We start from the raw sequence: 15,811 nt of genomic DNA on the forward strand, positions 1-15,811 counted from the left end.
ATTGATCTGATGATGGTTCAAGTAATTTAAATTCCAACGTTTTTAAGTAGCACAATTTACGTTTTTTTTTTTTTCTTGCAAAGTATAAATTTATGATCGTCAAAAGCTTGGATTTGAACATTATTTAATAATATTAAATAATGGTTATCATATACTGTAAAAAATTTCCGGAGTTAATTACAAGTACATAGTGAGGTTTAAATAAAATCCGTATTCACTCCTGATTTTTTACAGTGTATAGTAAAAGTTTAAAGAATAATTTTAAGCGTAAAGTTTTTTTTTTTTATGCAAACGGTTTTCATACACCTATAAATCTATAAATCTATATTGTCACAAAACTTAAAATATCAAAATGGGGACCCGCAAAATAATAATTGTCGTGATAGTATCATTGTCGTACTATATAACACTATAGCAATGAGATATAAAACTACGTAATTGATATTTTTTTTAATAATAGTTTAGCTCTATTTATCAAGATAGTTGTTAGGATTATGTGCCATGAGTTTATAAATAACTCACATCTCCAATAGAATAAATTAAAAATTTATTTATTTTATTTTTTTTAATGCATTTTATTATTAAGTTTATATATTTATTTATTATTTAACCACTAATGGTTGTATTTATTTTATTTTGATATTTAAATCACGACGATTTAATTATTTTTTTCACCATTTTAAATCTCCGTAAAAGTATATGAGGAAATAAATATTTTAATAATAAACTTATGAAAAATATTTGATATGAAAATTACACAATCGTGTAAACGTCGTGTTAGAAGTGAAACAAACGGAGCGAAGATAATCAAGGCTACAATTATAAAATAATAATAATTAATAAATTTTAAAATTCATGTCTACTTGTATTGACCGGTGACATAAAGATTTAAAAGAGACGGTTAGTCCGGCCTACGTTTAGCATACAAGAAATAACTAATCTATAATAATTTAAATGATGATAACAGTAAAATACATTTATATTACGGTGATTAAAAAAGGTATCATAAAAGATGAGTTCTCTTCAAGTCCAAAAATCGCTTTTTGATTATTTTATTTCTCATTTGAATATCAAAAACAAATGTTATTTAAATAAGAAATGAAAATTTAAAAAGCGATCAGTTCGACGAGAGATTTTTTTTTGAACCACTGTAATATATATGTATTTAAATTAATAAAAAATATGATTTAGTTAGGATATTCCTCTTAAATTAAAACTTATACGTAATTATTGGAATGCAATACGGACATGTCAAAAGAAATGTTTATTACCAAAAAAGTAAACGTTCTAGTCTATTAGTCACAAATCAAAATTTTTATTTATATCTAATAAATTATATTATTCGTGTTATTTAGTTTAAATTATATAATTAAATTGATATCACATATTAGTGTGTTAATTATTATGATGAATTTAAAAAAATTAATTAATTTTTGCATCAGTAGTCCTGCAAATATATTTATATTGAATTATTGCCGTCCTATACACATCGATTCGATGAAAACAAATAAATAAACTTTTAACAATTCGCACAAGTCTACATACGTTCAGTACTCAATTAATTTTTTTTTATTGATTTATTATTTTTCATTCGGCTGTCGTGTAAATTCACTTAAATTCCAATACACATAACAAATAAAAACTGATAGAAGAAATTGTTAATATTTAATATTTTATAACATCGACTTTTTTAGACGTTACATTAATTTTGTCATCTTTTAGATCAAAATTTAAGTATTCCCATAAATTCAATAAATAATATTTTTATTCAATCAAAAACTTTAAGCAGAATAAATATTTACATTTAATAAAGTCTTCTATCAGTGAAGTAAATTTATAATTATTCACAATACTACTTAAAGACAGTATGAGATTTATTTTTTAAACATTATTTGTATTTTGTTGGAAAGGGTACGAAAAACAAAAGTATAGTGGACCCTGCTCTGCAATCGTGTGTTAATTAATATATATATATATGATAGAGATAAATAAAACCTAAATGTTTGTGAGCATATAAAAATATTATTTAAAAAAAAAATGTGATTTTTTTTATGTTATACGGTTCATTGTTTTCTTGATTATATAATAAAAATTTTACAATATTTATGTAACATAAAAATGATAACGGTCGAAAGCTGAGCTTTCGAAATATATAAATCGTGTAATATTTATAATAACAATAATTATAATTATAATAAAAATAATAATAATGATAAATGTTATAGTGAATCCAGGTCCTTAATTAAAAAATCGCTATTCGACGATATTTTTTATTGATAATTTTTATTATAATTAAAGAGTAAAAAAAAAGATGAATTACGTGAAACAAATTATTGTCGAATAAAGTATTATGATAAATGTCAATATGTCTATTACGTGCTTATATTTAGAGGGTCGTGAAATAGAAAAAAAAAAATATTTTTATCGTTTGGAAAAAAATCCATTTATTTAATTCAGTATAATATTATAAATTAATAAGTCACATGTGTAAGCAATCCAATAATTACTTTTCAATCTCACTGATTATTAAAAATTCATTTTTTTTATTTACTTTGACACTTTGATAAAATTTAGAAGAAATAATTCGTGTTGTAGATCGTCATTATTGGATTAGCTGAATAAACACGTACAAATTTATTTATGCTTTGCTTTTAAAGCTATATATATATATATATATATATATATATATATATATATATATATATATATATAAACAAATAAAAAAAGTATATGTCTAGACAAAAATATAATTAATGATGTCTTAAAGGTTTATAATGCAGTGCAATGCTTACTAAAAAAATTCAAACAAAAGTTTATTTATTTTTTTTTTTATTTACAAGAGTAATACCGTTGAGCGGATTGTTTTTATTGATAATCATTTTTGAGATTACGTATAACCAAAGATCTCGTACATTATTAACACACTGAGTATTATATTTATTATTATTTTTTATATATACAGTATAATTGTGCGCATTTGCCGAAATTATTAACATAATTCGCTTGCCAAAGATTACTATTTTGTTATTTTATTTTTTTTTAATTATAGCTTTACTTATAAAGTCCAAAGATAATTAAACTATTGCCCGACGTTATAAATTTACTACTTAATCAATTATTTAAACACATAAAAAAAAAAAAAAAAAAAAAAAAAAAATTTAATTGACAAAATTATTGTCAATTAAAATTTTGTTAATTAAGTAAACCAAAGGATTTGAATTATTTTTATGTTTATTTACTGTAAGTTCTAATAAGTCAAAGTCAATAATTTATTTACAAGGATAAGATTTTCCTGTGTGTTGATGTTAAATTATTGACGTTTGATATTAAACAAAATTATTTTGAGCATAATAGCGGGAATTGAAACAATATTTAATTCTACTGATTTAATGTGTAATTATGCTAATTGAAATTGTCAAGCTGTAATAATATATACTCTAAGTAATTGCCAATATCTGATATATATTTAATGTAATTTAAATGTAAACCTTTTACTTCTATTGAAAAAAAAAAAAAATTGTTCTTGCCAATAGTTATTACGTACTTTTGCTTATAATTTATTGTTGAATATGTTGTACCGTATAAAAAAAAACTTGAGAAAATGATATTTAAATGTTCTTTTATAAGAGGACGCCAAACTTAATAGTACATTGCGCAACAAGTGGACTAAGTCAGCCATTATTCGTCAATCGTAATAGGTTTAGCACTAGTCCGAGGTGTATACGCACAGAAGCTAGACATTGCGTTTTACAGATAATGATTTACTCCACGTGCGCACTATATTTTATTCAATGCATAATTGGTTATCCTAATTAATCAAATCTGTAAATCTGTCACAGTAATCGTTTTGCGCTTATTGCACGGTCCGATTTTACTATGACACTAAGATTGAAGAGAATGTCATTATAAGCTTATTATGTCACGCTGGTGGAAAATCTAGAAGTCTGTATTTTGTCACTATTATAGTAGACCAGTCGATAAATCAGGATCAAGTTCGCTTCGCAGAGATGATAAAACAGGATAACCGTACATGCGTTGAATACATAAAAATAAACTAATATTAGATATTTATTCTAGAATTTGTAGATTTAAATATATACTTATTAACTTTTATTCTCTTTAAAAATATCTATTTGTGCTTTTTAAGTAAAAATATATTATTGCAGGTGGAATTAAACTAAATTGCCTTAAAATACTATTTTAAGTATCTTAATTAAAAAAAAAATAAAATAAATAATTAATAAAAAAATTTTTTCGCGCAAATGGAATAAAACATGTACCTTTTCTTTATAAGCAAATATTTATAAATCATTGATAAATTTATTATTATTATTACTTTTATTATTATTATTATTCTTATTGTTACTGTATTTTAATAGATATATATGGCATTTTTTGTGTTTGTTGTGGAATGGATGAAAAATACTTTTAAATATATTATTATTAATAGAGTAAATAATATATTAAAATATTAATGCTTTTGATGTTTTTAAATATATAAATTTATTAACTAAAAAAATATATATATATATATTATTTCCTGAAATGTGTATAATTTAAATTGACTCAGTACATCTAATCACATACAAAGTGTAGATACAAATAATAAAAGAGAGATTAAAAAAATAAATAATTGATGCTGTGAGATAGTAAAAAAAAAAAAAAAAAAAAAAAAATAGTAAACAACCAAATTAAGTTTTAAAATCATAAATATAATTGAAAAAAAGAAATATACGATCCCATAATCTAGTGTTATCCATTTTTTACAAATAAAAAAAAAAATAAATAAAAAAAAAAACTAGCCATATTAATGCGTCAGCTACAAATTGTAAATTACGAGAACATTGTATGCATTACTTATAGTTTTATTGATTAATCTTTAATTTCTGAAATTTAATTTATTCAGTAAATGTTTAATTTTTTCGTGCCAAAAATAGGTATAAATAAATTTTAATTTCATTCACTTATACAATGTTCTCTAAAATGGTAGACGGAAAAAAAATATTGCTCCTAGATCGTTACCTAACAATACGTATACTTATGGGGCTCATAATACCGATACTGAATTTCTGTGAGATTTATACGATTTTTTATAGTCGTTAACTCAAATGACGGTGTAACATTTATTTAAACAATAATTATTAAAATCATTTATTTATTAATGATGAACATTATCAAGTATCAGATATAATTTGATATAAAATTACAGAAAGGTCTCAGAGCTATCTAATGTATTGTCGTGTAGTGTATAATACGTAATGTTACTGTAACTATACAATGTATTATTGAGAACTATATTTTTTTTCCGTGTAGTCTTCATCAATAAATCCATAAAATAAAAAAATCGTCAACACATATTGTATACATGATACTTTTTCCATTATTCTAACTCTTTAAAATTAATTAATTAATATACAGAATGCTTTGAGTTATGATTGATTGATCAAAAAAAAAAAAAAAAAAAAAAAAAAGAAAAAAAAAATGCAGCAAATATAAGATTATATATTATAAAAATAATGTAAAATTACATAATATATATGTTACATAATTTGAGGTAAATATGTAGTTATATGAGTGAATATATGAGTTAACCATGATCGTAGGGGTTAAATAGATAGTATAACTATTATATATAAATATATATTATGAACGTACACGTTTACCTGAATGGTTGTCCGTGAATACGCATTTTTATTATGATTTTTTCAGGAGCCTGTATGGCCCCAAATTACTAATTGCATTAGAACTTGATAAAGTTCTGTAATAGATTAAAGATTAAAGATAAATAAAAGTTATTCTCAGAGCGGCATCGTCATGTACAAAAATGTTTTAACACGGACAATTGTTTGACGGTTGCGCTACACTGTTATTTGTCTGATTATTGTATAATGAATCATAAATAAATAAATATATAAATATATATATACATATATTAATCAATGTATGTATATATACATATATTATATATAAAAATTCATTTTTTTTATTTTTAAAATGTATTTAGAATTCCTATCCCGCTAGACAGCGGACGAGATTCAAAATACGGCGGTCGAGGGTTCGAGAAGTATTTTTCCTGTAGTCTTTAATTAAAACTCAGACCTTTCACTACAATTTTTGACTGCAAGACATGCGTTAGTATCTGCAAGTAATTTCTGATGCAAGATTAGCTGAAATAATTTACACATAAATAAGTTTCAAATTTATTTTATTAAATAAATAAATGATAACATTAAAGAAATACAAGTTATATAGAAATATGTCAACTCAATTGACATTAACTTCTAAATTCTATTATTTCATATATTTTAAACTTATTATAATTAATTTTTGTACCAGACAAGATAATCAAAATTTTTTTTACTCATAACAATAATTCAGGGAAGTGATGTAATTAAAATTAATTGAAACAAATTTAAATAATCGTCTAAGAAATTATATTAATCACTCAGATGTTATATGTTTATATCATATTAAACGTGACAACTAAATTACATTACATTTATACTTTTATTAATCAAGTCAAGATGCTAAGGAGACAATTTTTTTTCCAGCAAAATACAATTTTCAGCATCAATAGATAAATTTCTTTCTCTAAAAATTCTGCTACGATTTAGGCCCTATTTAAATCATAGCAGCAATTAATAGATGCTTTATCTTTTTCATTAAAGTATTCATTTTTTATTCTTTTAAAATTATAATTAAATAAAGCAAAAATAATTGGCTTGCAAAACAGTCAGTGAGAGATTTTATAATATAATAATGCTCATAACGAGTAGTCGACACATTTTTTAATTAATTAATACACAATTTTATTATTTTTGCTTAAAAGTTGTAATTAAATCTTATAATACAATAAAATTTTTGATTCTTAATAAATTTCTATCAGAATGATTCAAAATTTTGTTGTTCTTAAAAAATTAAATAAAAATTTTAAAATAAAAATACTACTTATGACTGTAATATTCAAATTGTCTACAGTATTAATTATCTAGCAATCACTAACAACTATAATTACGATTTTAGAACTAGACAAGAAAAATAAGGGTATGAAATACTTATATTAACGTACTGTTGTCTTAATCTACGATATAATTAATTTGATTATCATTATTATTATTAATTAATGCTATTGATATGTATGTATTGCATACAGCAATATGATATGTTTATTATTTTTCCTTATTTTAGGCTAATCATATATATATTCATTTATCTTTCTAGCCAGTTAATTCACAATTTATTTAACAAATAAATTTTTCTCAAGCTTTTTATATGGATATCAAATATAATTTCTGTCATATGAGTCGCATACAACCTAGAATGATATTTTTAGTACCGTAAAGTATTTAAAAGATTATTAATTAGTGGAAGAATTAAATGAATCTGGTCATAGACAAAATGCAATAGATTTATTATTTTATTATAGAAATCATTTAAAATGAATTAAAAAACTATAGGAATTATTACTTGGGCATAATTTCGATAACAATAAGAAATTTTCTGCATTGATCTTTTGACGAGGGTTTAAAATAATAAAATTTTTTGAAAAAGTGCATACAGTGCACTGACAGGTACAACGATGCTTATATACTTGACATTTAATTTAAAAGTCAAATGTCTGGTTAAAAAATATATAACTACAATAAGCGTACACACTTGAGATTATATATTAGTCAATTGTTTTGTGCAGCTGATATGTCCACGCAAGTTTTTATATTAATTGAAAAATAAATATTTTTTTTGCTTCATACACATTTCGTTCATTTTACAATCTCTGTACCCAGACAAAAAGTTAAGAAAAGCCATAGTGTGACAGTGCATTCAAAAGTTCACGCATGATTTATAAATAATAAAATAATAATCAGTTAAGTTTACCCTGATAGCGAGACTGTCTGATCAGAAAGTTGATGTCAATTAGTTGTGATCAAGTTGACGGCAACTTCAGACTTTTAAATTATTGATCACAAGTTGTCGCCAACTTTCTGGGAAAATTCAAGACAACGTCAACTTTTGCGTTCTAGGCGATAAGTTTCAGTATTAAATTATCGTTAACTTTCCATCAGATTGACTATCAGAAGATGTTTTACTTAATCCTTTATAATTATTATATTATGTCTTTATACATGTGTAGTTAGGAAGAAATTTAATTCAACGGAAGTTATTGACAAAAAAAAAATCACGATAAAGTAAAAAATAAATTGCATCACTTAACTTAATTATTTGTTATGAATATATGATATATTTTATAATAGAGTGTGCTACCGATAATAATCTCAGTAGGCCATCCATATTTATATTGTTACTATAATTATCATGATGTAACGATAATCATTCCGACTCCTAGATATAAATTTTAAATGTTTCATTTTCCCGCTCTCCCTCTCCCCGTAAATAAACAGTAATATTAATGAATTACATTACTTTTGGATTCATTATACGCAAAAGCTAGTGTAGATAAGCTCGAATAGGAAAGTTGTAAAGATTGTATAGCAAGATATTATTTATAAAGAGAATATGAGTTATAGTAATGAATTCCCCAGTTTAAGATAACCGTAGATTCAAAATGTATATGTTCAAAAAATTTTTTTTTTAAATTACGACACAAAGTTTTTACATAAAAATAAAAAAAAATAAACACGAGTCCTTTTTTTATGTTCCTATAAAATTAAATTGCATGGCAAAAAAATTCAATATTTATTTTTATACTTGAACTTTTTTTTTTTAATTATAATAAACGATCGATTATTTTTAACATCTCTTAATATTCAAAGATATGTATATTAATATTTTTTAACCGCGCAAAATATAGCAGTGAGGATATTATTTCATTAAGAAACACTGCTTTTTTAAATTTTCTTTAGTCTTAAACACTTTAGTCAAGGAAGCCTGTGTTTACAAGCTTTTCAAGGAAGAATTTAACGTCACCAAGTTCTGAATCCTTAATTCCCAGTGATTTTAACATTCCTAAGTCACCATTTTCAACTGCCATAAATACTGAACGCAAATGCTCAAGATCTGAACGCATTAAATGTAATGCAGCTCCGAAATCTTCAATCGTTTGAGATTCTGAAATCATAAAAAATTTTTTATATCTGCTAATAAAAAGGCCTTTTTATTATCTCTTTTACTTTTATGAATAACACTTTGCATAAGTAAATAATAAAATAAAATAAAGTAAACTTCACAAAGTCGTAAAAAAAAAAATTATATAAAAGTAATCCAATTTTTAACAACCGGATTTATTATTAAAAGTAAATATACCCGTTAAAAAAAAAAAAAAAAAAAAAAACAAAGTTCGATCAGTAGACTTTTGAAATTTTCGATGTTTGAAAGATTTTTCGAGAATTTTCTTTGGTATAAAAGTTTAAATTTAGTTAATTCTTACCAGACAGTGCAATTGCTACCATGTTAACGCCACCCAAAGGTGCTAGTGCATCTCTCGCCTTACTACCAAATAATTTTTCGAGGTAATTCGGACCATGACTAGCTAAAAGAGATTGCAAAAAACTAGCAGTTTCTTCAACGGGTGGTCTTCTCGCTAGAAAATAAAATTAAAATAAATATTTACTTTAAATTTACATGAGTAAATAAAAATAATTAAAGCTTAGACTCACCAGCTGTACAAAGCCGAGGATCCTCGTCATATCCGTCTTGACAATCTGGGGCTCCATCGCACAAATATTGTATAGAAATACATGTTCCTTCTCCTGGGCATTTAAATGGCTCGTAAGGGTGGCAAGCATCCCCTAGTATAATTTAATAATATATAATTATTCCTTTAATTCAATTCATGACAAGTAAATTTAAAAAAAAAATCTGAAAAACGGTTAACTCTGCAGGAAAACCCCAAAACTTGCCGCTATTTTCGAGCTCAAGGAGCTGAGTCTAGATTATCTGTAGAATTTATATAAAATTCCCTAGACATTTTATTTTTTGAAATATTTTTCGGTCCTTTTTTTGTTCATATAAAGAAGATTCTTTAAAACTAATGAGTAAAATTAAATAAAAGGATGTTTAATGGAAACTGAGCGAACCCATAAATTATCGAGAAAGACCTTGTTGAGACATTAATTTTAACTGCCGGCAAAATTGATGACCTTGAGAATTTACGTCGTTAGACACGGTCGGATCGACAGTACCTGACCTAATTTTAAAAAACTCTTTTAAATTTAAAATAATATTAAGGATACTTAGACTCTTTTAACTCAAAATAATGAATTATTTATAAATAAATATAGTGTAATTTATAAAAGTTTTTATACCAAGCCGATGTAACCCGACTGTTATATATATTTCCCTTAAAACAGCAACTGTTGCTCGACAGTTATCACGGTGTATCGATCGAAGAAGAGCATATATAATAACTAGCATGCAGGAAAGGCACTCCCACTTAATTAAAAAAAAAAAAGTTCAAGTATACAATGTCACATGATATATTTTTATCAATCGATTAATTTTTAACTAAGTGCTAATGACTAATTGTTTTCACTACGAAAGGCTTAAAATCGTAAATTTAAGATTTTTCATTCTTTTAAAGATTAAATAATTTATTTTTTTTTTTAAATGTCTATTCATTGAGGAAATGTTACAAAGACCGTTTGATTTATGTATAAGAGTAGCAGATAAGGAATGAGCTTTTTCTACTTAAATGAAAATTTAAAATGATTGAAGACTTACCTGAACGTTTAGAATGAACATGTCCATAAAATCGGCTGAGATCAATAGTTACAGCTGGTCGGAAGTAAGTACAGACAATGAAAGCAAGGCTGATGATCAGATTAGTGGACAATTTTCGAATCATTATTGAAATCTTTAATAAGATCTTTTGCCAATGATTAGTAATCCAGAAGATTTATTCCGTTATGAAAATTTGAAATTTAAAATTTAATCAGCGTGTCTATTAAACGTTATAAAAACGTATTTTTAATTTAACGATAGGTGAGGAATAAAATGTTAGAAAATATTCCGACAACTGCCGCGAGCTCGTGCGCGGTTACTGATGTCAATCGTGCAATGCCGCTTTGAGCTTTTTCCATATTCTTGGAACAGGCGCCAAGTCGTGAAACTGATAGCCAGATATGTGATAGCGAAGAGAGAGGGCGACCAATGAAAAACGCTAGTAGTCGAGCTTGACGTATCCTATAACCGAACGCCTTCAGAGCTTACCCCTTTGTCGCTTTTCTTTTTTACTTTATTTCGATTTATTTTTTTCATTCTGTCTAAAACCACTGACATATCAAATCAACCCACGCAAAGAATAAAAATAGAATAGTGCAACATATTTACTTTACTTTACTCATTATCTTAATGGCTAAATGTACAATTGACATTTTAGGTTTTCAGAAAGATCGATATTTCATTAGTGTGGATTTTGTTTTAATATTTTATTTCACATGCAAACTCTATGGTAAAAATTACCCTAATAGTAAATAGTATACTCCCAGAAGTAAAATTTTTAAATTGATTGAAATAAGAACTATACTTTTTTTAAATTAAGGCAATATATGGTGATAATAATTAGTACTACATTTATTTTCAATTATAAAATGTTTATTTATATAGGTTTAATTAAATATGTTGACATAACTGTCAACAAATTTCAACAATAACGAAAATATACAATGAATTAAAGTATATATACACTTATATCGAAAATAATTTAAATACAAGAGGACATGTGGCGAGATGAACAAAAAGTAATAATTCAAAAAAAAGCTGGCTTATAAATTTTAATTATTTTCAACAATTTTATTTATCAGAGCTTTAAGTACCGGTTATCACATTTTATGATATTTTAGGCTTCGTACATATTTTTACTTCATTACTATTTGTTTAATTAAAAAAAACAACAATTAATTTCATTCAAAATTTTTGTATCAAGAATTTTCAACATTTGTTTAGCACAAGTCCCTCATTTGCTTTTATGCTTTATTTTTCTAATTGACAAATTATTTTTTTTTCTGTTACAACCCTACTCAATGCAATAGAATGTTGCCCTAAACTTGCTAAGGAACCTCCAGAAATAAAACAGACCAGATTTTTACTCTCCGTCATTTCTTTTTTCACAGAATGGTAAAAAGTATATAACATATATACTCTAGTGTAGGAAAAAAAGATAGAGGAGAGTTCAAAAGTTCAATAGTGCAAAAAATCTGTTTCGTCTTTTATACAAAAGTTGAGTCAATTTTTTACACCATGATTTCGAAAATATTATGAATTGTCATACAGCAATGCTCAATATCGCCACTAGGGAAGTTCCGTAAACTAATACCATCAAACTCAAAAAAAAAAAAATTTATCTTTTTAATGTCCTCAACAATTTAAAATGTTATACTAATTATTTAAATTTAATCATATTGTTATTTACATCTAATAATAGTAATATCATTAATATTAATCATCTAATAAGTAATCCCTTGGTATTGTTACCAGCCTTTAACCTCACCCATTATTTTACCCCTTTCTTTTTTCCATTTCATTCTCTTTTCCCATCCCTCATTTCCCTCAGGTATTTATATATTTCTCTAATTAATTTTCCTTACTTTTCGTTATCAATCGGTTGTAATATTTACTAAAATTAAATTATTTACATTTATGATACTTATTACCATACGTGTATATACAATATCAAGAAATAGTTATTGTATATTCACAACCTATATATATAAATTATATTTATGTATTTATATAACTATTGATCGAATCCATTTGATACGATATGCATAAGAAAAAAATTATCTTTTAATTTTAGATAATATTGTTGACATTGTCATTAATATTCATGTATAGTAACCTGAATATACAAATAATATTGCTCCATACTAATACATACATAATATACGGACACTTTTGTATCCTTGGAAGAATATATCGATCATACATTAATAGTACATTACGTAACTAGTGGACTAAGTCAGCCATTATTCCTCAAGCGCAATGTCTTTTTTTACGAATCATAGGCATACACGCATAATCTAAAGACATTGCGTTTTACAGATAGTAGTTTAGTCCATTACACATTACACTTTATTCAACGCATGTCTGATTATCCTGATTTATAAAACTTGTAAATTCAAGTCCTAAAATTTACCCTGAAAATATTTTGTCAAAACTATCAATTAATGTAACTTAAAATGTTATTTTAAAACTATTTGGCGTTACGACTTTGTATAATAGTAGAGTACATCTAAAATGGTATATTCAATAATAAGTGTAAGAGAGTGTTATTATGAGTTCATTATGTCACGCTGGTAGAAAATCTAGAAGCCTGCATTGCCTTGTCATTTATTACAGTAGACCGATAGGTAAAGTCAGGGTTCGCTTCGCAATTATGATAAAACAGGATAATCGTACAAGCATTGAATAAAATATTACAATTAAATTGTCTATAAAAATAACACTTTTATGCAGAGCAACAAATATTATCATAATTTCATCTACTTCCTACACTACTTATATCGACGTTACATATATATCAATAGGTTGCTTCTTCATAGAGTTATTATTAAATGATAAACATTTAATATTCATATTAATTATATTGTCATCGTTTATACGTATTAAAACCTCCATGGAAACAGTATACGTGTGCACTTAGTGTCTGTCATCAAAGATAATTTATATATAAATTATCGTCACAATCGTCGTTGCATTTTAAGATAACTTTTAAAAAAGCTTACAAGCTTATGCTAATTAGTTTCTACTTGATTTAAAAGTAAAGAAAAATTAACAATGTGCGTCTCGAGCAAGATAATTATCATGCAAAATATACTACGATAATTATTTATCTAATATTATAATTGTTATTTTATTTTATTAGTTTTCTACGTCAAAGTTTATATAAAATATGTTTATTTGAATTGTTCTACATAAAAAGTCGAAAAGACGTTTATTAACTCCACTTATTTATCCGATTTTAAAATCGATAAATTCGTCCACAATTTATTATCAGGGCAGTGGCAAATCACTTTCTTCCGGCTTTGTTTAAAAAGTTATAACTAAATAATATATTTTTAGAGTTAGTTTTTTCGATTACTTGTTAGTTTTATCTAGAGAAAAATTGGCTATCACGAGCCTCAGTGCTACCTTGCATTTGATAAGCAATAAGTTATAGAATTGACCTTCAAAATTTATAATTAGTTTTTTTCTTTAGTTGCGTGCATTATTAATTTGCTAAACAACTGCGTAGTATTTTTTCTGTAAGTTTTTAAGTGCAAATTAATAACAAGCATGAAAAGAAACATTCACTTTCAGTCTTTTATAAATGACTTTAATTTTAAATTGTGAATTTAACAACAATAAAAAACTTCTCATATTTTTCTCTCCGTGTAGTTTTTAATAAATTCGAATTTTACGTTTGTACGAATCATCTAGGAGTTTTTTTTTTTTTATTTGTCATATTGCACATCTCAAGAAAATGAAACTGTGCTCAATAATATTCGAAAATAATAAAAATAAATTGCTTCAACAAATTTAAAAAAATATCGCGAGCTTCTCGCCAATACTCAGTTATATAACTTGAAAAATCAAATAACTGAAAACAAATGAAAAATTTAAAAAATACGATGCTAAAAGTCTGCGTGAGTAAAAGTAAAAACATGTAACAGCTCTTATTGTGTATATGAGTTTTTTTTTATCTCATTAATTTAAAATTTATATAACAATATAATAGTCACAAGCAGACACGTACTGCCTGCAGGTTTCTGGTAGTAATGATTATAATAATCATAATTCCTAGCATAAATAACAATTAAGTAATACATTATCGTATTTGTGCTTACTCTATTTAAACAAGTATATTATAATCTATACTTATAATTTATCAATGTATCTAAATATAATTTTTTATTTTCTTATGTATAATCTATTTTTAAAATGAGTATTTAAAAAAAAATTATTTTACAATTTTTTTTATAATATAGCTTTGGCATTCGATGTCATAATATATAGTCATATATATTTCGTCGTCGATAAATGTTTCATAGTATCAATAGTCTACAGTTCTGATATAACTTTTTAAGAGTATACCCATCTAACAATTTCCATGACAAGTTGCCGGTCTATGCACTGATCATGCAGAAAACTTCTAGATGTCTACGTCTTTATATTTATCAATCTGTCATAAGATATTAATGCAAGATTCTAAAACAAGATTGTTGTCTTGCCAGATCTGTACAAGAAGTCTCATATTTCTTCATTATTTACCATACTTCTATCTCTGTCACTTCAAAATCCTGTGTCAGATGCGGATTTTTGTTGGATTTTTTCGGATGTTGTACTTTTAGCTGATTCGGAATCACTTTGTGAGAAAATTGGCCAGGAATTTTTACCAACAAAAACCTTTATCTTGACTAGACTATAAAAACGTGGACAACTAGTGTACTAGTGATCAGGCTTGGGCAAGATTGCTATAAGATTGTTATATGGGTACTTTTTAATAAAAATTATAAAAACAATGTTTTTTATTATTTGGCAATATTGTTAAGTATACAAACCTTCGTGCCATACATAAAGTTCTAATTTTATAAAAATTACAGTAGATTGTAACAAATAAACTTTATCGTTATAAAGATCAAAGTTTTTTTTTATCCATCATAAATCAATGTATGGTACGAAGGTAGGCCTGGCTCAAGATGGCCGCAATCGGATTCCTTTCTTCCCGCTGCCGAATGTAAACCATGTTCCGACTTTACGGCCCAATGAATTTGATGTATTAGATTGGAATGCAGGCATCTCGTATGTTTCCCTCTTATATGTTTTATCTAATAAAGAAAAATAAATATATTATCAATTAAATCACCGTGAAAAAATT

At 25.3% G+C, this 15,811-nt stretch overlaps 2 protein-coding genes across 3 annotated transcripts in view; both read right to left on the bottom strand.

The window, feature by feature from the left end:
* Positions 1-8,745: 8,745 nt before the first annotated feature.
* On the bottom strand, positions 8,746-10,981 carry LOC103576084 (prohormone-4). The gene is made up of 4 exons (XM_008556129.1): positions 10,678-10,981; positions 9,615-9,746; positions 9,386-9,538; positions 8,746-9,066 (listed from the first exon to the last, which is right to left on the bottom strand). Exons 1-4 carry the CDS (start codon positions 10,799-10,801, stop codon positions 8,873-8,875), a joined length of 603 nt encoding a protein of 200 aa, XP_008554351.1. The 5' UTR covers positions 10,802-10,981; the 3' UTR covers positions 8,746-8,872.
* Positions 10,982-11,610: 629 nt separating this feature from the next.
* Positions 11,611-15,811, bottom strand: part of LOC103576107 (uncharacterized) — a 30,786-nt gene continuing 26,585 nt past the window's right edge. For both annotated transcript variants that reach the window (XM_014444210.2, XM_053741050.1), the window contains one exon: positions 11,611-15,761. In XM_014444210.2, the coding sequence (XP_014299696.1) occupies positions 15,628-15,761 (134 nt within the window). In that variant the 3' untranslated portion in view covers positions 11,611-15,627. The remainder of the gene's footprint in view (positions 15,762-15,811) is intronic.

Source organism: Microplitis demolitor, chromosome 8 (assembly GCF_026212275.2).
Source record: "Microplitis demolitor isolate Queensland-Clemson2020A chromosome 8, iyMicDemo2.1a, whole genome shotgun sequence".
Taxonomy (NCBI): Eukaryota; Metazoa; Arthropoda; class Insecta; order Hymenoptera; family Braconidae; genus Microplitis; species Microplitis demolitor.